The 21191-nt window shown below is 43.8% G+C and overlaps 5 protein-coding genes across 5 annotated transcripts; 3 read left to right on the top strand and 2 right to left on the bottom strand.

Moving 5' to 3' along the window:
* Nucleotides 1-136: 136 nt before the first annotated feature.
* LOC103996795 (sugar transport protein MST3) lies at nt 137-2598 on the top strand. The gene is made up of 4 exons (XM_009417790.3): nt 137-369; nt 479-801; nt 1158-1787; nt 1903-2598. The coding sequence occupies exons 1-4, from the start codon at nt 237-239 to the stop codon at nt 2374-2376; spliced, it is 1560 nt and encodes a 519-aa protein (XP_009416065.2). The 5' UTR covers nt 137-236; the 3' UTR covers nt 2377-2598.
* Nucleotides 2599-3610: 1012 nt separating this feature from the next.
* Nucleotides 3611-4741, top strand: LOC135649002 (uncharacterized). Its single transcript, XM_065167085.1, has 2 exons — nt 3611-4168; nt 4325-4741. The coding sequence occupies exons 1-2, from the start codon at nt 3707-3709 to the stop codon at nt 4682-4684; spliced, it is 822 nt and encodes a 273-aa protein (XP_065023157.1). The 5' UTR covers nt 3611-3706; the 3' UTR covers nt 4685-4741.
* Nucleotides 4742-5803: 1062 nt separating this feature from the next.
* On the top strand, nt 5804-7058 carry LOC135648446 (chlorophyll a-b binding protein CP29.2, chloroplastic-like). Its single transcript, XM_065166150.1, has 2 exons — nt 5804-6378; nt 6591-7058. The coding sequence occupies exons 1-2, from the start codon at nt 5878-5880 to the stop codon at nt 6951-6953; spliced, it is 864 nt and encodes a 287-aa protein (XP_065022222.1). The 5' UTR covers nt 5804-5877; the 3' UTR covers nt 6954-7058.
* Nucleotides 7059-9056: 1998 nt separating this feature from the next.
* On the bottom strand, nt 9057-14227 carry LOC135649180 (disease resistance protein RGA2-like). Its single transcript, XM_065167334.1, has 3 exons — nt 10614-14227; nt 9835-10161; nt 9057-9382 (listed from the first exon to the last, which is right to left on the bottom strand). Exon 1 carries the CDS (start codon nt 14175-14177, stop codon nt 10731-10733), a length of 3447 nt encoding a protein of 1148 aa, XP_065023406.1. The 5' UTR covers nt 14178-14227; the 3' UTR covers nt 9057-9382; nt 9835-10161; nt 10614-10730.
* Nucleotides 14228-14361: 134 nt separating this feature from the next.
* Nucleotides 14362-21000, bottom strand: LOC135649181 (microtubule-associated protein TORTIFOLIA1-like). Its single transcript, XM_065167335.1, has 6 exons — nt 19750-21000; nt 18493-18684; nt 18255-18348; nt 17455-18176; nt 15652-16533; nt 14362-14720 (listed from the first exon to the last, which is right to left on the bottom strand). Exons 1-6 carry the CDS (start codon nt 20578-20580, stop codon nt 14544-14546), a joined length of 2898 nt encoding a protein of 965 aa, XP_065023407.1. The 5' UTR covers nt 20581-21000; the 3' UTR covers nt 14362-14543.
* Nucleotides 21001-21191: the final 191 nt, after the last annotated feature.

The raw sequence follows: 21191 nt of genomic DNA, 5'->3' as shown, positions 1-21191 counted from the left end.
ACGGTCTGTGTCGGTACGCGGATCGCCGCAACTCCATACGCTTTGCACCCGATAAGGTAGGCTAAATCCCGCACCAATTACAGTCGTCACGGATTCTCTCTTCCTCCCATTATATATATGGGCACCCTTCCCACCCTCTTACCTCTCATCCTCATCTCTTCTCGTCTTCCTCTTCTCTCTCTCTCTCTCTCTGCGATCCTAGTGTGGGTATAGTTTTCGGAGGTCCGGCGGAAACAATGGCGGGGGGTGCGATCGTCAACACCAGGGGTGGAAAAGACTACCCGGGGAAGCTCACTCTCTTCGTCTTCCTCACCTGCGTTGTCGCTGCCACTGGCGGTCTCATCTTCGGCTATGATATCGGCATCTCCGGTGCGACTTTGGATCTTGCAACTAGTTGTTTCGATCTTACTGCTTTTGTGTCCTTTTTATCTCGTTTGGATCTGACGGGGGAGGGGGGATTTGGATTGGTGGAGTGTAGGTGGCGTGACGTCGATGGACTCGTTCCTGGAAAAGTTCTTCCCGGAGGTGTACAGGAAGGAGAAGTCGGACAAGAGCACCAACCAGTACTGCAAGTTCGACAGCCAGCTGCTGACCACCTTCACGTCATCGCTGTATCTGGCGGCGTTGATCGCCTCCTTCTTCGCGTCGACGGTCACGAGGACGTTCGGCCGTAAGTGGTCCATGTTCGGCGGAGGGCTCGTCTTCCTTATTGGCGCCGCACTCAACGGCGCTGCTAAGAACGTCCTCATGCTCATCCTTGGCCGCCTCCTCCTCGGCGTCGGCGTCGGCTTCGCCAACCAGGTAAGCCGTGGGGGTAATTTTCGATACCAAATTTTCGTTTTCTGGTGAGATAATTTTGATGCGATCTTATTATAGTGATTATATTCTTTATGGGTCTTCGAAAATTTCAACAAGTGGCACGATGCCAACTTGTGTACTTGCAGTCCACCGACCCTTTACTTGTCAAGTTGACTAAATCTTGGAGCGTTTTTAGAATATTAAAGCAGAGAAAGTATTTTGGAAGCGAGCTTTCAATGACAAATATGAGTTTAATATATTTGAAGTCAGACATCAATTTAATCTAAAAATTTATATTGTTAGATTATTTAATCTTATATTTTAATCTCTCTTCATATATAAATATTTGATCTTCGCAGTCCGTTCCCGTGTACCTGTCGGAGATGGCGCCTGCTCGACTCCGCGGCATGCTCAACATCGGGTTCCAGCTCATGATCACCATCGGCATCCTCGCCGCCAACCTCATCAACTACGGCACGTCTAAGATCGAGGGCGGGTGGGGGTGGCGCGTCAGCCTCGCGCTTGCCGCCGTCCCCGCTGGCATCATCAGCCTCGGCGCCCTCTTTCTGCCCGACACCCCCAACTCCCTCATCGAGCGCGGCCACCCCGAGGAGGCCAAGCACATGCTTCGCCGCATCCGCGGCACCGACGACGTCGATGAGGAGTACGACGACTTGGTCGCTGCCAGCCAGGAGTCGAACCGGGTGAAGCACCCGTGGGCCAACATCGTGAAGAGGAAGTACCGTCCTCAGCTCACCATGACCATCCTCATCCCCTTCTTCCAGCAGCTCACCGGCATCAACGTGATCATGTTTTACGCCCCCGTGCTGTTTAAGACTATCGGTTTCGGTGACGATGCTTCTCTCATGTCTGCCGTGATCACTGGCCTCGTGAACGTGTTCGCCACCTTCGTCTCCATCTTCACCGCCGACAAGCTCGGCCGCAGGAAATTGTTCTTGCAGGGAGGATGTCAGATGCTTGTTTGTCAGGTACGAATACATCTAGGACTTGATCCCTCTCCATGATCAGTCTTCAGAAGAGGGAGTTCTTCTTTCACTAATAATTCAGCTTTTCATGAGCTACGTTACTCATTTTGGGATGCAGATCATTGTTGGAACCTTAATCGCAATCAAATTCGGTACCAGCGGGGAGGGGCACTTTTCCAAGGCCTACGCTGCATTCGTGGTGCTGTTTATTTGCGTCTACGTCGCTGGATTTGCATGGTCTTGGGGTCCCCTCGGATGGCTGGTTCCCAGCGAGATATTTCCCCTGGAGATCAGATCGGCGGGGCAGAGCATCAACGTATCTGTCAACATGCTCTTCACCTTCGTCATCGCCCAAGCATTCCTGGCCATGCTCTGCCACATGAAGTTTGGTCTCTTCTATTTCTTTGGTGGATGGGTGCTCATCATGACCATCTTCATCGCCCTTTTCCTTCCCGAGACCAAGAACGTCCCCATTGAAGAGATGATCCTCGTCTGGAAGGCCCACTGGTTCTGGGGCAAGTTCATTGCAGATGATAACATCCATGTCGGCAATGTTGAGATGGGCATCGACATATCCAAAATCTACGCATGACTCAGTGGACTGTGTTATTAAGCTATAGGTATAGGTTTTAGCAAACCCTTCATTAGTATTAGCTCTTATCCTTTCACCATCCTCTGAACTATGTTATCCTTTTTTCTTTCTTTTGGTTTCTTACCACTGCAATATACAGCGGCTAAAGATTCTTGTTAATCCACACCATATGAACCATGTTTGATTAGTGATGGACAAAGCTGTGTGCACGATTGTCTCCAACTTTTTCTTGCCTCTATGATGTGTTGCTTTATCCTCCATAATTCTCAACACGCTTTGTATGGCAGTTTTGGATGCATGTGAACAAAAAGCTTCTGCTCACACAAATTACCTGAGCCTAATATTTCTAAGCAGATAGATGCATGCACCTCACTCAAGAAAAAATATTCAGTTTGATAACAAGTAAACATGATGTCTTCTGCCAACTTTCGGCAGCTGATGCATGCAGATGATGTCAAAGGTGCATGAACAGGTGGTTCTGTTCTATCATGGTGCAAAACTGGTCCACGTAAACCTTTCTAGAGAAAGTTCATGAAAATGATATGTTGTTCACGGGAAGGCAGCTTGTATTCATTCCCTAAATACTAAGAACTTTGTTTATCCACAAAATAAGGCCCTTGTGAAGGCTGGCTAGCTGACTTTAAACGAATAGAGAACTTGGTGCACCGTAAAATGAAAGCTCTTCCCGTGTCTCACATGTGAGAGGCCGAAAGCCGAGGGCATGGAAAAGTTTGTGGTGGAGACCTGTTTGTCTCGTGAATCGGATTAATGGTTCTCAAGGATATGGTTTAGATAAAATTGTGGATAGAATCTGGTGATGTGGAGCTGAGCTGTAAATCCTTTAATCCTTGGGTCGAAAAGTCAAACTTACCTTTCGGCAATGGATTTCCATTGACTGCGACCTTTACTCACTCCGTCAGTTCATATGTAGTGCGTGCCGACACGGATCGATTGGGCCGGCTGCGGGTTCGATGGCACTTTCTCATGAAACCCAATGGACTCCAAGCCACGAGCTGAGGTCCAATTGTCTATATTTTCTTTTAGGTGTTGGCACGGTTGTCTCCCGCATCGCAGCGAAACGACGACTAAGCATGCGGGTCCCATAATTATACGTGCCAGGTCATCATCCACCACCGAGTCTCGCGGCCACCACCCGCGTCTGTTTCCCTCTCTTCCATTTCTTGTGCCACCAACGTTATGTATAGGTGTCTCCGTCATCTCGCCCTCTTCCTCTCGATTTCGTCGGCCTCCTCCTGTCTTCTTCCTCTCGTTCGTTATAATTGGAGATCTCCAAGGAGTGAAAGCCCCCTTTTTTACTCTCCGATCGGCCATGGCGCCGCGGCTGTTCGCGTGCTTCGGCCGTGGCCGCGGACGGGCGACCTCCTCGTCCGAATCACCGGAAGCGAACGCGACGGTGGACCAGAATGTGGAGGAGCAGCGGCGGATGGGCCCTGTGCTGGTGGAGCTGTTCTCGTCGCAGGGGTGCGGAACCTCCGCAGAGGCCGAGGCGGTGGCCATGCAACTGGGCCGCGGGGAGCTCGTGGGCGACCTGCCGCCGGTGGCGGTGTTGGGGTTCCACGTGGAATACTGGGACTACCGGGGGTGGAAGGACCCCTTCGGCTCCAGCATCTGGACCGTGCGCCAGAAGGCCTACGTCGACGCGTTGCACCTCGACACCCTGTACACTCCGCAAGTGGTGGTCAACGGCCGCGCCCAGTGCGTCGGCACCGACCTCGACGCCATTTCGGCCGCCCTCCGATCCGTCCCCAGGTTCCCCTCACCCACCATGCAGGTTTGGCTTCCTCCTCTGTGACCAGAACTGATCATAATATTTCCTAACAACGAGTGGATCGAATCTAATATATATTAATTACCGACTCTTTCTAATTCTTAGTCCTCTCCACATGAATATTTCCTTGATAATGAGGAGGTTGCATGGGCATTGCAGGCGACGTTCCAAAAGCCAGCGCCCGACACACTGCAGGTGTCCTTCACAGGGGCGTTGCGGAGCAAGGTGGTCGGACGCGCCGACGTGATGGTAGCACTCTACGAGAGCGGCCTCGTCACCGAGTGCGACAAGGGTGAGAACAAGGGCCGCGTTCTCACCAATAACTACGTAGTCCGACGTCTCGAGAAGCTCGTCTCCGTCAAGGGCATCTCGCCAAATAAGAACCTCTCTGCTTCTCTCCAGTTCACCCTCTGGGATGGCTTCAACTCTGCAACGTGCGGCCTCCTCCTCTTCGTTCAGAATGCCTCCCTCCAAACTTTTGGCGTGCAACAGTTCCAAATCCCAGAAGACACCCTCTGATCTTATATATATATATATATATATATATATATATATATATCCGTTCCTTGTTGATCCATGCCTTGTCGATCCATGTAGTCATGTAGTAAGTGAAGACCATGACCATTCCTCGAATAAAAAGCTCGATGTTTGTGTTGTGTTAGGATGACATTGACTGCAGGTCAGCATGGCTCACAAGTTTGTCATAGAAAGATACGTGGTGCTTTCGAATGTTGGTTGATGTGGAGCGAACCGGTGAGCACGATGCCGAGGTATTGCTTGTTGCCTAAGGTAGATTCTATGTCCTCAAGGTTCCGGAGCTTAATCGAGATGGACCTTCACTTCATCGAAGTTCCTGCACAGGAGATTGGTATCGGGGAGGTTTCCAACTCAATCCCTTCGATTTTGAGAGCTAACTTTTTATACATGGGCGATCAATAGCGGGAGGCTAATAACTTCTCTCCTTAATCCGCGGTCCTTCGGGGGTTCATTTATATCGATGATTGACTGATATATTTTACTTTGATGTATTGTTTATGAAAGACGATCACAGGCGCATCATTTATTTGGGTTATAGAGTCTGCAGGATAAGCAGACATCAGTTGCCTGTGTTAAGTGATCGGGAAAGAGGGAGATGGGTTCTACCGTCGAGATTAATGCTCCCGAAAAAGGGAGATGAGTTCTGCCATTAAGAATTAATGCTCAAGAGAGAGATAGGTTCTATCATCATTGATTAATACTCTTGTGATCGGGCTTGTAACCTCTCCATAATAGTCCATTATCGTAGTCCCTGATTTATTTTATTCGATAATGTTTACTATCAGCGTCTTATCGACAACATCCAGTAGATAAATATGCAAGATTATTTTTCTCTGACGAGAATAATCTTCTCGGTTCCTTTTTGATACTTGCATGAGTTGAATCAATAGAGACCACATATACTAAGCAGATCTCTCCAACCTTTCCCATTTGTCAACCTCATTACGGCAGATCTCCCGACATGGCCACCTCTTCGGATAAGGAGAGGATAAGGCCACACACCGCACGGCCGTCAGATAGATCTCAACCTCCACATCATCCATTCATCAGATATCCCAAGATAACCCCCACAAAGCCTATAACCCACCACATGATCACAGGCTTCCAACACCTGACTCGACTCTCGCGCTATACTTCAGTTGGAGAAGTGAGGAGGAGAAGAGTGTTCGTGAGAAATGGCCTCCACAGCCGCCGCCACCTCCCCGTTCTTGGGCATCCGCCTGCGCCAGCACGGTGTCGTCGCGAGGGCGGTCGGCCGATTCCAGGCGCAGTTCGGGTTCGGCAAAAAGAAGTCCCTGCGCAAGAAGGTAAAGGCGCCGACGTCGGACAGGCCGCTGTGGTACCCGGGCGCCAAGGCACCGGAGTGGCTGGATGGCTCGCTCGTCGGCGACTACGGGTTCGACCCCTTCGGCCTCGGCAAGCCGGCCGAGTACCTTCAGTACGACTTGGATTCACTGGACCAGAACCTGGCGAAGAATCCGGCAGGGGATGTGATCGGGACTCGGACGGAGAGCGCCGACGTGAAGTCCACTCCCTTCCAGCCCTACTCTGAGGTGTTTGGGCTCCAGAGGTTCCGTGAGTGCGAGCTCATCCACGGTCGGTGGGCTATGCTCGCCATCCTCGGGGCGCTTTCCGTCGAGTGGCTCACCGGCGTTACATGGCAAGATGCTGGCAAGGTACGATGACGTCGCACACCACAGTGATGCGCGTGCGTAAAAGAATGTTTATATTTACTGCCGAATTCTTTCTTACGTGAAAGCTTTACTTTCAGAAACAACAGTATTCATCTACCCAAGTCTTCCTACATTATTGTTTCTTTCTATTTTCCTCTGGAATAAAAACACTTTCAACGCTGTATGTAAAACACTGGTTGGATGTGTTACTGCAGGTAGAGTTGGTGGATGGGTCCTCATACCTCGGCCTCTCCCTCCCCTTCGACATCACCGCATTGATATGGATCGAGGTGCTCGTGATAGGGTACATCGAGTTCCAGAGGAACGCAGAGCTCGACCCGGAGAAGAGGCTGTACCCCGGCGGCAAGTACTTCGACCCTCTCGGCCTGGCGGACGACCCTGAGAAGAAGGCCTCCCTGCAGCTGGCGGAGATCAAGCACGCCCGCCTCGCGATGGTGGCCTTCCTAGGCTTCGCTGTCCAGGCCGCCGCCACCGGCAAGGGTCCCCTCAACAACTGGGCCACTCACCTGAGCGACCCACTTCACACCACCATCTTTGAAACCTTCTCCTCCTCTTAATTGCAGCCACCTCCTCTTAATTGATCCTCGTCATGTATTTCCATCGAGTGAGGTTATCTTTGTATATTACTTATTTGACTTGGAATTCCTAATTAATTCTCGGTATATGTGGTACTAATTCCCGGCATAGTTAAGAGCTGATTTAATCAAATTAATTTTTTATTCGATTGGATTCGATTAAAATAAGATAGATTCAAATTGGAATCATTTCGGATCTACCTAATTGAATTGATTTAAAATCGATTAATCTGATTCGATTAACTTGTTAATCAATTTATAATTTTAAATAATTTTTTAAAAAATATTGTTTTCAAATGAACCGGTTCGATTTAATTAAATCGAACATAATCTTGCTTCAATTAGATCAACATAATATAATTTATGAAATCAGACTTATGTCATTTGTGAATTTGAACATTTAGATCGATTTGATTAGTCAGTTTTAATTGATTTAGAGTTCATGACAAATAACTCAATTGGATTGATATTTTTAAATTAAAATTAATTTAATTCAATCAGAACTGAATAATCGAACCAATTGATAAATAATTGGATTGACGAATAGAAACTTTTTGTAGCCTTTATAATTGAATAATTGATAAATCAATTGAGACCGAACCAATTCAATTTTAGCTTGGTTTTGTTTTTTTGTTTTTTTTGTTATATTTGAACACTCATATTAACATGAAATTTTATATTAAAGAATTATATAATCCAAGGTTTGCTGAATCAATATGTACCACTCATATCAGGAGTTACGTATTAGTTCTATAGGATACTAGTACATCTCTTTGCTAAGTGATATTGAGTAACTCAATTGTTACCGAAATTTGATTGTTACCGACTTGATCGATACATTTAAATCTCAATTGTTATCGATCAAGGATTGATATTGTTCTATTTTAAATGATCAATTTGACCATTTGAGACTTATAAAAGAGTTTCTAAACACTTTCCCCCCTCTTTTTAACTCATTTCACTCGTTTTGATTTTTTAAATTCTCTCAAACTCTTTTTCGCTCACATCTTTCTCTGATTCTCAAATTTTCGCTCTAAGTACACTGATATGATGTATCAGTATACTATGCTGTAAAATCAATTTCAAGAATGAGTTCAAAAAATATATTATATTAATATACAGATACATAGGATTAAGAACTTTGATCCATCACTCATGGAGTCCTGTCATTCTTTGGGTGGTAGAACCAAGTATGTCCATTGATTAATTACTTAATTCATTTCAATATTCAAGTTTAAATTATATAAAAAGTAATATAATAATTTAAATATTTTTTTTGATAATTCAATATTAATGGAAGGATGATCCGAAACATACCACAAAACTACTTTTTAAAGTATGAAAAAGATAAATGACATAATTCGTTTCTAATTTACATTATTTTTGCTAAAATTATACTAAATTTATTTTTATTTTTGCTTAAAAATCCTAATCTAATATTTTTTTCAGAATTTTTTTATTTTTTTAATAATTTTGGACATAACATCGATGCATCTCGGTAAATAGCACAAATAGGGCTCAATACATCGGTATGGGCTAAAATTATACTCCTTGTTACAATATATTGAAATGATAAACTCAACTTGATAGTGTTGCTTGCCCGACCATGTATGGTCTTGTCTTCGGAAATGCATAGAACATTTAGATAAATGTATGATCATTTAGTTAGGTGTAAAGTGGATGCTTCGAACATAAGAATGCTAACTTTGTAAGGAATGATCAACGATCAATGCTGGTTCTGGATAACCATACGAACCCAAATCATTGCCACGGTTGTCTGTAAAGCAGATGGATCCATTAAGCAATGCCAAGGCCGGAAGTAATCAACTAATCACTTGCCATGACTCGATTTAATAAAATAATTGATTTATTAATTTTTATCGAACATAAATTATTGACCCAAAATACATAAATCCAACTTAATCGTAATATATCCATCATATTTTTATATGCCAATCCAAGTCTTTACCTATTTCGATATGAGATTGAACCGAGATGCTACAGATTTCAGAAAGAACTGTAACCTCCCCAGTGTAAGACTCACAATGGCTGGAACTGACCTTTATCAATTTGCTCACAAATCTGTTATATGAAATTTGGTTTTCACTTATTGATTTCATGAAAAAAACAGCATTGGTTGTCTGAATGATTTTGCTTGATCCTTACATGTCAATATCTCGGGCTTTCAAGAATGATATCACCAAACATAACAAAAATCTGAAATTACTCTGTTCTGTTCAGCATGCTTCCCATACTTTGTCCCTCCTGGATACACTTAATTCACTTTGTAGTCATAGGTTTTGGTGGTATTCATCATGTGCTTCTTGCACCCGAGACTCTTGAAGAATCTTTTCCGATCATCCTTTGTCGAAGTGATACGGTCTGATCATATTGGGAATAGACAATCTCATCTGACCACAAGGATAAACAAAAATTAAAACACAACTTAGTAAACCTGTAAGTTGAGAGCACTGTTGCTAAGAAACTCTGCTATGTAAGGTTCTGAATGATTAAATAGCAAGGAATTAACCACTAGAGTCACTTACAAAAATGTAAATATAAACTTCTTTTCTTATTTAATTGTGAAAATTTAGATTGGTGTCTATTGTTTTGTAGCCAAAAGATGATTTACGTCATCACAGAGATTTTTCGTTGTGTTCATTTTCTTAATCGCTTGTTTACATTGTTCAGAAGATGCAGTGTTGTTCCTTTAATTGTCTTCTTGTGATTTGTTTTCTTCTTAATAGGAAAGATATAAATATTTTTGTATTTTAATGGTATTTGTATAAGAAACATGGTCTTGATAAGTATAGAGACAATTTAAGAAGAGTATGTCTTGATGATGCTGTTGTAATGCACTTACCAAATGCAGAAGATGGTAGTGCCCAAAATTTAGGCTTGCAACATGCGGAGCATGAAGCAGGGTTAACCCCCAAGGCTTGCAACCAGTTGCTCATCTTCTGACGATATCCCGCAATGTCTAAATGCCCTTCTCAGGCCGCGAGTCAATTTTTGGGCACCCCTCGATGTGCAGTGTCTTCAGCAATACAAGGCTATTCAGATCGGTTGGCAGTCTGGTTTGATTGTCGCAGTCGCTGAATCTTAGTTCTTCAAGGGAGGAGAGCCTCTGGAGCCACTTCTCTCGTTCGAAGTGATACGGTTTGATCATATTGGGAATAGACAATCTCATCTGACCACAAGGATAGACAAAAATTAAAACACAACTTAGTAAACCTGCAAGTTGAGAGCACAGTTGCTAAGAAACTCTACTCTGTAAGGTTCTGAATGATTAAATAGCAAGGAATTAACCACTAGAGTCACTTACAAAATTGTAAATATGAACTTCTTTTCTTATTTAATTGTGAAAATTTAGATTGGCGTCTATTCTTTTGTAGCCAAAAGATGATTTACGTCATCTCAGAGATTTTTCGTTGTGTTCATTTTCTTAATCGCTTGTTTACATTGTTCAGAAGATGCAGTGTTGTTCCTTTAATTGTCTTCTTGTTATTTGTTTTCTTCTTAATAGGAAAGATATAAATCTTTTTGTATTTTAATGGTATTTGTATAAGAAACATGGTCTTGATAAGTATAGAGACAATTTAAGAAGAGTATGTCTTGATGATGCTGTTGTAATGCACTTACCAAATGCAGAAGATGGTAGTGCCCAAAATTTAGGCTTGCAACATGCGGAGCATGAAGCAGGGTTAACCCCCAAGGCTTGCAACCAGTTGCTCATCTTCTGACGATATCCCGCAATGTCTAAATGCCCTTCTCAGGCCGCGAGTCAATTTTTGGGCACCCCTCGATGTGCAGTGTCTTCAGCAATACAAGGCTATTCAGATCTGTTGGCAGTCTGGTTAGATTGTCGCAGTCGCTGAATCTTAGTTCTTCAAGGGAGGAGAGCCTCTGGAGCCACTTCTCTTGTTCATCGGTAAAGGATTCAAGGGAGCTGCAGTAAACAACATCCAGTCTCTGGAGTGAGGGAAGGCATTCAGCTGGAAGGCAATTAGTGAGAAGTGAGATATTATCTATGCTAAGTTTCAGAATTGCAGAGATATCATTGGTTTCACTACTCTCCCAGATAACATCATCGGATAGCACGACATGAGGCTTTTTGTATGATTCCCAGGTAACATCATCAGATAGCACAACATGAAGTCTTTCAAGCACGGTAGGCAAAACAAGTGATCCCCTTAACTTGTGGCAGCGGTCAATCTGCAGCCTACGGAGGCGAGGGAATAACTGAGAGCTTGCCTTTACACCTGACCACTGCCTCCATTCACCCATATCACTGAACAGCAGCTCTTCCAGCAAGGGGAACGCTATGCTATGCCCTCCATAGAATCCAGAGCAAATATGCTTTACTAACTTGAGAGACTTGAGATGCAGGATTTTGAGGAACGGCAGCTGCCCAAGCGGTGGCAAGACTTCCCAGCCCTGGCAATCCTCCAATTCAATATGTTCCAGATTGGACAACCACGACGTCTCCAGCCAACTTGGAGACTCGGTCCCCATGTAGCCTATGATTCTCAACTCAGTGAGATTGTGATGTGGCCGAAGGGCTTCCAGTACCTCCTCATGCTTGTCGTTATCTTTTCTTCCTAATTGTCCCCAGTACAAATGCAATGCACTAAGGTGCTCTTTATTGTCTAACTCGGCTGCCCTGCAGTCGTTTAAACTTCCCGCCATATCCAGATTCATAATGCTTAATTGTCCTCGCAGCTGCCTCATGTCCCTCAACTGTCCTAGCTCGTATCCATTTTTCTTCCTTACATGAAACTCTCGTAGTTCTTGGAGGGATCTCAACTTGCCAATCTCGACGATAGTGGAAACCTTTTCTGGATTTATATTCAGATAACGCATGTTGACTAATCTGTGCATCCCTCTCGGTAAAGGCCTGCCCAGATGCAGCGGTGAACGAAACTGGAGACTCAACCCTTGTAGCTGGTAAAGCCTGCAGATCCACTTGGGCAAATCTATGAACTGGCCACCTGGAACTTCTAGGTACCGGAGATGTCTCATGTGACCAATGCTCTCCGGCAATACATCCAGCGCTAGCCCATCGAATACAATGACTCGAAGGCGTTTTAGTAGTTTCAGTGTGACTTCAATGAAATCCATGAGCTTGGACTTGGCAACCGTATCCAGTAAACTACCATTCACTACTAGGCTGCGCAAATTTTTCAGCTTGGGTGCGGTCTCATAAAGCTTAGCCAGATTGCTTGAACTAACATAGACATGACGTACCTTATCTGGAATTTCCTCTGATTCATCGTCTTCAACTCTACAGTACTCATGTGCAGATAAAGATTCGGCAAGCTGATGCAGCAAATCATGAACCACGTAATTGCCAGACTGACCGTTCAATGAGTCCTGAAAGAAGGACCGATGCAGTAACTCATCAAAGTAGTCCTCGCCTACGTCCTCCGGTCTCCTCCCTCGTTCACCAGGTTGGAGAAAACCTTGTGCCATCCACATACGCACCAGTCTGTCTTTCTCGAAGCAGTAATTCTTGGGAAACAAAGAAAAGTAGACAAAGCATTGTTTCAGGCCGGAAGTAGGCAAGTGCTCATAACTCAACCTCAATGCTGGGAAGATGTCATCCTCTTTTTGTTGCATTTGCCACAGTTTGCTCTCCATGATACTCCTCCAGTGTTCTTCCTCTAACTTGGACTTCAATGCCCCCCCCACGGTCTTTGCTGCTAAGGGTGAACCAACAAGCTTGTTGGCTATCCGCTCTCCAATCAACTTCAATTTCGGATGATCGTCGGGGTTGGCATCACCGAATGCACATCGTTCGAAGAATTTCCTGTAGTCAGCACCATTTAAGCCCTTAAGGATTACCGGTGCCCTGGTGCCCATATTATTTGCTACCATTGGAATCCTCGAGGTAACTAAAACTCTGCTACCCTCCTTTCCAAAATGAAATGGTTTCCGGAGGGTCTCCCATCTACTTCTCACCTCGTTCCACACATCGTCCAGGACAATTAAGAACTGCTTATCCTTTAGCTTATCCTTGAGAATTTCTTGGAGTGTATCCAGATTTGTGAGATGGTGGCGACTGTCTCGGCAAACGGACTCCAACATCTTTCTTGTGAGCCTTCTCACATCGAATTTTTCTGAGACGCACACCCATAATTTCACATCAAAATGATCATCGATCCGGCTATCATTGTAGACACATTGTGCAACGGTGGTCTTTCCCACCCCTCCGATCCCAACTATCGACACCACAGAGAACCTCTCGTTGTTGGACCTCGATGATACGTCAGGCATCAGCAACAAGCGTACGAGACTGTTGATCTCGTGTTCTCGGCCCAAAACTTCCGATTCGTTCATGATGGAGGTCGTCTCCCTCCACTCCGGCACATCGCTTTGCGCATCGGCACATAAAACCCCATGCTTCTGGTTCTGAGCACCTAAATCTGACGGTAACAGGAAGTTCCCAATCGTTGCCACAATCTTATCGAATCTGTCGATAACCTTGTCCAGTTCATTTAGATCCTCATCACGGAAAAATAGACGCTTAAAAAAGACACTAGTCGACTGGGCAAAACTAGCAGAAGCGGATGAGAAGTTGGTGTGCACCTTGTCCTTGCCCTTTGCTGTGTCCCTGAGGATCTGGTACTCGAAGCCATCCAGCACGTCCTCTGCTTCGAAAGCGGCATCCTTGAGCTCACACAACCAGGCTTCCAAGTGTTCTTTCTGGTGGCGACCGAGATCGGTTGCATGGATCACGGCATGTATCTTTCTGAGATTGACTTCCAGCTTGTTCAGCTTGTTCTTCGCACCCTTCTGATACTTGAGCTGCTTTCCGATGTAGGAGCCGACCTGATCGGCCAATCTGGCAAAGAAGATAGACGCGAACCATCCTCCTATCACGAGTCCCGCCATGGATTTAAGCTTTCGATTTGGCACGGATGTGAATGGTGATTCCTGCGGCCCTCTATCACAACAAAAAAGAACATATCTGCTGTGAAGACCACATCTTTCTTTGGAAGTGCTATGATGTGGGTTGACAAAGTTGGCCAGTCTCCAGGATATGCTGCAGCCGCTGACGACGTCAAATGTGGGTAGGATGCACATGATGAGGGTGGTTGCTTTGATCCAACCAATCAAATTGTCTTGGTCGAGTTGCTTGGAAATTCCCGTGTCGGATGTAACACAACAGAACAAGAAGAACGTTTCCTTAATAAGATTGTTCATCGATATCTACGTTTTCCACCACCAACAACAGCAAACTGAGCAACAAGATTTCCAAAGTGATACATGCCAAGTTATCTGCTCTACATGCATCAGGAAAGCATCATCTCTCCGTGTTAGCTTCCCTGATTTGTTTTTCTTCTCGGCTCAACAAAAAAGTAATTTTGTCCACAATCAACAGAGATGATTGGTAAAGAACGAGTGACTCCTCACAAGTGTGTCGTCACATTTCTGCTAGAAAAGCTCCATATTTTTCTCGTAGATTCCATTACATACGCTATCTTATCCTTCTAATGAGCCAAAGCTGATGAAAAAAATAGAATTAGACACCCATGAGAAACTTGTTACATGCTACTTAATATGCTGTTGCTAGTTGAGACCCCATGCAGCCGCTAAATGCATCATTAGCTGATCCGGTGGTGTCCCCTCCCAATATTCTGGTGGTTCTGAAACAGAAGCTTCACGAAGATTCAGCAACATCTCTCTCTTCCATTCGAGGGGGATGCTGAGAAACTCGCTTCCATTCTCCACGACAAGATCCGATAACTACAAAAGCAAACATTGAACGATTACATAATTTCCGCAAAAAGTCCCCATTGAGCTTTACTTTCTTTTTGCAAATAAATGAAAAGAAAGGCAAACTTGATTTATTGTCTTTTTGTTTTTTTTTAATGAGCAAAAGCTTTGTGGACGCCACAAAAGAGTAGCACTCAAAAGTGGGAATTTAAATGACTGCATGTTCGGATCGCATGGTCTCGTAATTGTTTCTTTAAAAGATAGGCTTTTTGCTTCAAGAAACATCTGAAATAGAGATCTATTCTTAAAATACAATAAAACAAAAAAAATATGAAACATGTCTCTTGCGTTAGACCTTTGGCATTTTATTTTTAGATGAAAGAAAAAGAAACATCATCATGCAGTTTAGTTATCCAAAATGAAAGATGCTAAACTAACATTTGCACAGCTGAAACGAACTCAACTTTCAGATGAACTAGTGGATTTTCCACAAGCTCCAAATACTGAAGAATTTGTTTGTGGATATCAGAAAGCTAACAGGAATACAGAATGTCCAATAAGTTGGCACATTCTCCTATTCTCCACGTGCTCTGCCATGAATAATGTCAAATAAGTTGGTATATTTTCCTAATTTTTCTCTTAAACACCATAGTAGGAATACAGAAAAGAAAACTTCATCATGCTTAACCACATGGGTGTAAACAAGTGTACTACTTTTGTCAACTTCACAAAAGTCTACCTTAATAATCAAGATAAATCATATACACCCCAAACACAAAAAAGAATCAATATAATCTAGCTTTGTGCATTAACGAATTTAATCTATTTGCACAACAATAATATCAACAACAACTATAAAACCATAATTGCCCAACTATTTGCACAATATTTTATAAAAGATATTGTAATAGAGAATAACTGAAACACAATCAAATAAATATTTGTATATCAATAATGATACCTGATGGAGCCAGCTAAGCGCTATATCAAACAAGCTTTCTTCCAGAACAAACTGTCCAATTGCACGAAAGACTTCGCTCGCTATTTCATTAGAGAGCTGATCAAATACTGGACCAGATTTATCCATTAGCTTTACAAGTAATAAGTCATCACCAGTAGACAGAATCTCTGCATAAGCTGAATCAACATCGCCAACATAAAGTGAATCCATCGCACGAGTCCACGAAGCCCAAAGTGGACCCTTGTCCAGCCCCAGATTATCATCTGCTATACCTTCAGCATCTAATTCAGGAACAGCTACTCGTGCTGCAGTTATGGATGTTATGTTGTCTTCCCCAGCTACTCGGATAGCTTCTAAAGTAGCCTCATCCTTTGAGGCTTGCCAAACACTTCTTGCAGAAGGCCCTTCACCAAGCCTAAATGGTCCTGGTCCCTTATCCCAGGCCCACCTGCCACCAACTTGATCAGCGTCATGCTCAGATCTAGGTACTCTACCATCCACTGGAACAGCATTGAACCCTCTCCTAGAGTTCACGACACCATTCCTTGAGGCACCATGGTAATCCCATGTTTCAGATTCTGACCTCCAAGGAGAACCTCGTCTCCTTACTCCAGAAACCATACTTTCTGATGAGAGAAACCTCTCTGGAAATGGGAACCGCCCGTCACTGTCCCTGCCAAATTTTGAGTTGGAGCAATCATGAAGGCCATTGTACTTGCCTGAAGACCTACCTGGAGATTTATCGAATCCCTGCATCATATTTCCACCTCTCCTTCCTGGTTTAATAGCCAAATCACGGGCCATTTCATCAACAACTCTCTCAAGACCCCTCACACGATTTTCTAGAGTTACCATGCTATCATGGGAACCTCCCATAAAGTCCTGCAATACAAAAGCAACAGGTGAGCTGCTTGCCAGCTGGCAACATGTATATCAGGCATATGGTAACAGGCAGAAAAATCTTCTCAATGTGATTGTCCAAATCCCAGAAAATCTTTTCAATGTGACAGTGGGCTTTACTCGCATCAGTGGTATTCACATGACATCGGTATGCATTCACACATCGTTTCAGTAGTTGCTTGTGTTAGAAGGAAGTACCTGTGCATGAACAATTGCTTCTGAATATCCAAGGCGGAGTGCGCCTGAATATATTGTATAAACAAGAAAAAGGTACAATATCAAAGTTGCAACCATATTTGATCCTTTAACACAAGTGGATCACATAATGAAGTCACCTTTACCAAGATACCACTTCTTCAAGCGACTAAAAGACAGAAAAAAGAATTAAGTTATCAACTTGATCTTATACTGTTATTTAAAGAAAAAAAGGCAAATGTAAATAGTGATATCACACAATAGATGAATCAATTATATGAGGCAAACCAATCAGTATTTGTGGCACATTAAGAGGTGGAGCAAGAATTGAATAAATGGACAGCATACAGTGAGAAAGTTTTCAAAAAGTCCAATTATAGGCTGAAGGTAGGAAAAGTTTGAGGAATATTATCTTAGAACAACAAATTATCATAAAGTGCAAGAAAAAGAAACAAGATACTTGTAGAAACACATCTAAACATGAATGAGAAATATAAAACTACTCTTTGTAAATCAATCTTCATAAACAACGAAAAACATAATGAGACCAATCTTGAGAGCCAACAGGCACTAAAAGGATATGCAGTCTAACAATCTGCTAAAAGCAATAAAAAAATGAGCTACTAAATCATTAAATGAAGGAAAGAAAAAATAATTTATTGTTACATAAAAAATAATGAAAAACTAGCAACTTCATTTATGGCAAACCTGTAACATGTTCATAAGACTGATTTGTTGCCTCTCTAATTGGACTAGCTGCCTCTGTATGGCAGACCAATTCGCTTTATTGCTCATAAAGGACCCTTCAGCATGAGCATCAGATCTAGGGACATTAAGACAGCCAGGAGAGGGATCTTTCTGACAGACCTCCAATCTATCGTCACCATCAAAATCCTCTGCTTTTGATTCTTTTGCTCTGATACCTCTTTGCTCTATCCATCTCCCCCTAGGAAAATAATCCGAGTCTTGCACATTATTGTGAACCCCCAGTCGTTTCTCTGCATTATGATAATTAGCATTATTATGTCCATGAATGTCATCCGATTGCTGGAGTGTTGCTCCACTATGCTTTGGTGTTTCCGTTGAATCACTATAAATTGCTTCTGGTCCTTCTTCACATTGTGAATGGGAAGACTGCAAACAGTTACGAGGTAACACTACTTCTACAGGCAGGTCATCTGAACTCTTCTTCTCAAGCTTTTGGAAGAAGTCTGGGTTCAATTCTTTGTCAGTCAAAGATGGTGCTTTTTTCTTTAACAGTATGACTGCTTTCTCAGGCATATTAGTGCCTTTTCCTCTGGATACAGAATCATTTTCACTGGGTGAAGAACCAGCAGATGAGTTTTTCAAAGTTTCTGACCTCTTATTAGAGTTGGACCTCTTGTGAGTTGCCTTTTCCTCACTATCAGTTAAGTCAGAGTTTCTAGAATCTGCAGGTCAGAAAAAAGGAAGTAACAGAAACTGGAAAAGAAGGATAAGTTTAAAATGTCAGAACGCTCAGCACATGCCTTTTTTGTCTCCTGATGTTCCACCCTCTCCTTGTCCTTTGATCTTCTTCCATAGCTGCAGTGCCTCCATCATGCTATCTCTGACAGGTTTTACCTAAAATGGATAATGCAAGATATTGACAGACCTAGCAAAACAAGATGTATAGCCTTTGACAAACTTCCATTAAAAATTATGTTCAACTGACTATATCAAGTGTAAGCACATATTTTGTAATTGATGCATTAATAAAAGAGACACCTTATCAAAACGGCAAGCGTCAAGAGCAGTTATTGTTGCTGCAGCTCCATCACCAAGCAAATGACTCGAGTGAGAGGCCAAGACACACAATGTGTCTGCAGCTGCCTTACGGGTAGCCCATTCACTGCTTTCAAGACATTCACGAACAATTTGCAGCAGTTGTTGCATGCTCTGCAGATGTATCGCTCCTACCTGAAAAACAAAATGGTAAGTATTCTGTTTGGACCAACCTAATCTAATCTGATTTCCTTCAGAAACTCTAGCCTGTTCTCTTGGTGTCTGCAAAGAGAGCACTTTTCTCTGTCAAGAATACTAGGAAATGATATATTGCCAATAGAAGCCCCTGACCAAACACTAGTAAATTACAACAGAAATAAAAATAAAAATCGAGGATTCAAAATATCATTTCCATCTTGAAATTGTTTATTTGATGAAGAAGACATACATTTAAAGCTCAGGTAAAAAGATTCAGTGTTATTTTACAAGTGGAATAATTGACTACTGATTTCAAACAGTGAATATGTTTCTTTGAGGAGAAAAATAGGCAACATCTTAAAATTTTTTTTTTTGGTTTATCAGTTCTTATTAACACTCTAAAAAACCAAAGCATACGTCAGATAAGTTTATTAAACACCAAAGATCATTTACAAGATATATCTGACGCTGCCCAACTCTGATGTATAAAATTAAAAAAACAAGCTGCTTCTCTGCAAAGATGACGAAACATGCTGAAATTGAGATAAACCATACTAGACAAGATTTGAAAACCATTAAAAATGTATCCATTCTTAAATTAGAACATGACTACATAAGCGTCAAGAAGAAAGAAGACAAACAGGATACCATGAAGTAAGAGCAGCATAAAGGATCAATTAAGTAAAAAAAAAAATCAAAAGCATTGTTGACTTCTCTGTTCCCATTCAAGAAAGAATTTAATCAGACAACAGGAGTTCAGAAGAGAAGAAAACCAACATAAATTTCCCATAATCAAGACTACAAAAATGAGAATATGGAAAATCCCATTGGCTTCAATGAGACCATTAAGGACAGATTAACCGAAAGAAGAGAGGAAAATTCCATGGATCTGATCTCCAGTTCAGATCGCACAATGTGGTTTACCTTGAATGCCATCATCATCGTCGACACATACAAACCCAGGAGGTTGTTCTAACGTAAGTGCTTAATGCCTACTAAAACAATTTGCATTGGTAGGTTATATAGACAATGTCAAGAAACTCAAAGAATCCACGAACAGACCTGCGCCAAGCTAGAGACAACTGAAAGCAACGCCCCCTTGGCAAGAAAGCTCTGGCCTCCAAGAAGCTTACAGATCCTGGGGCACAACCTGTGGAGCATCGTCCCCGACGCCGTCACCCTTCCCTCCTCCCCCTCCCCACCATCATCGTTAACCCCGGCACACTCCACCACCCTAGCAAGGCACATGGCTGCCCCGCCTTGCACCGCCTTATTCTGCTCCCCCATGGCGTCGAACAGCGGCTTCACGAACAGCGCCACCATCGAAGATGACCCTCCGATGCCGCCAGCGCTGTCCTCCGTCGTAGCCGCTGCCGTGACCCAGGGGCGAAGGTAGAGCGCCGCGAGCGAGCCCGCGGCGTCGCGGCAGGCATCGCGAACAGAGGAGTCAGAGGCCGAGTCCTTGATGCGGCGGGCAATGTGGGCCATGATCTTGGAAAGGTGGGCGGAGGCGGCGTCAGTGTGGACGGCACAGAGGAGGGCGAGGAGGCGGAGGGACTCGCGGCGAGCGATCAGAAAGGAGGGGTGCTTGGAGCCGGGGGTGTCTTGCGGGGTGGGCGAAGGCAGGGAGGGGTCGTGGACGAGGGCGTTGAGGAGCACGGGGACGCCCTCGGCGGGGAGGGTGCGGATGATCTTCTCGAGGTCGTCGACGGCGATCTGGTGGGTGTCGCGATCGGATAGCTTCGCGAGGGCCGCGAGGATCCGCGACTTGAGCTCCACCATGGCGACATGGGAGGAAAGGCCAGAAGAGGAGGAAGAGCAAGATTGGGATTTGGAAGAGGAGGAAGAGGGTTTGGAGAGCCTAGAAGAGGGTTTGGAGGTGGAAGTAGCCATTTAAAGAGAGACAAAAATTGGATCTTGACGGAACAAAGAAGGAATGTAGCAAATGGGAGGAGGGAAAGATTGTGGAACGAAAGGTCAAAGAGGGGAGGAGAAGGGGTGGTTTGGGTTGAGGGATCTTGAAATGGTTGTTGTTGAGAGGAGAAGAGGAGGAGGAGGAAGTTGGAGAGAGAGGAGGGGGAGAGTGAAGGGGAATAGAGTAGACTTGAAGGCTTGGCCTTTCTTTGTGAGAGAGGCGAGGAGTGAACTGTAAGTGAGGAGTCGTCCAAGGTTGGTATTAGAGAGGGGGAAGGAGCGGAATCAACATGATGATGATGATGATGTGTGTGATCCAAGCAAGCGATGTGAGGTTGGAGATGACAAGGAAAGGGATCATAATGGGAATCTGACGATGGATGTTGGGGGACATTGGAGATTACCCTTGTGAGATGAGGAACTCGATTCTGGGAAGAGTGGTATCGTAAATTGCCACATCAAATAGGACACACATGTTTGAGATGCACGCGGGGGATGGTTTTTAGTGGTGAGCTGATTTAAGAACGGTGTATGAATTCTTTCACATGATTGGCGTTCTCGAAGAATTCACGTGAAACGAGAGCTGCACA

The sequence above is a fragment of the Musa acuminata genome, chromosome BXJ3-9, assembly GCF_036884655.1.
Source record: "Musa acuminata AAA Group cultivar baxijiao chromosome BXJ3-9, Cavendish_Baxijiao_AAA, whole genome shotgun sequence".
NCBI lineage: Eukaryota > Viridiplantae > Streptophyta > Magnoliopsida > Zingiberales > Musaceae > Musa > Musa acuminata.
This window is presented reverse-complemented; position numbering and strand designations above follow the sequence as displayed.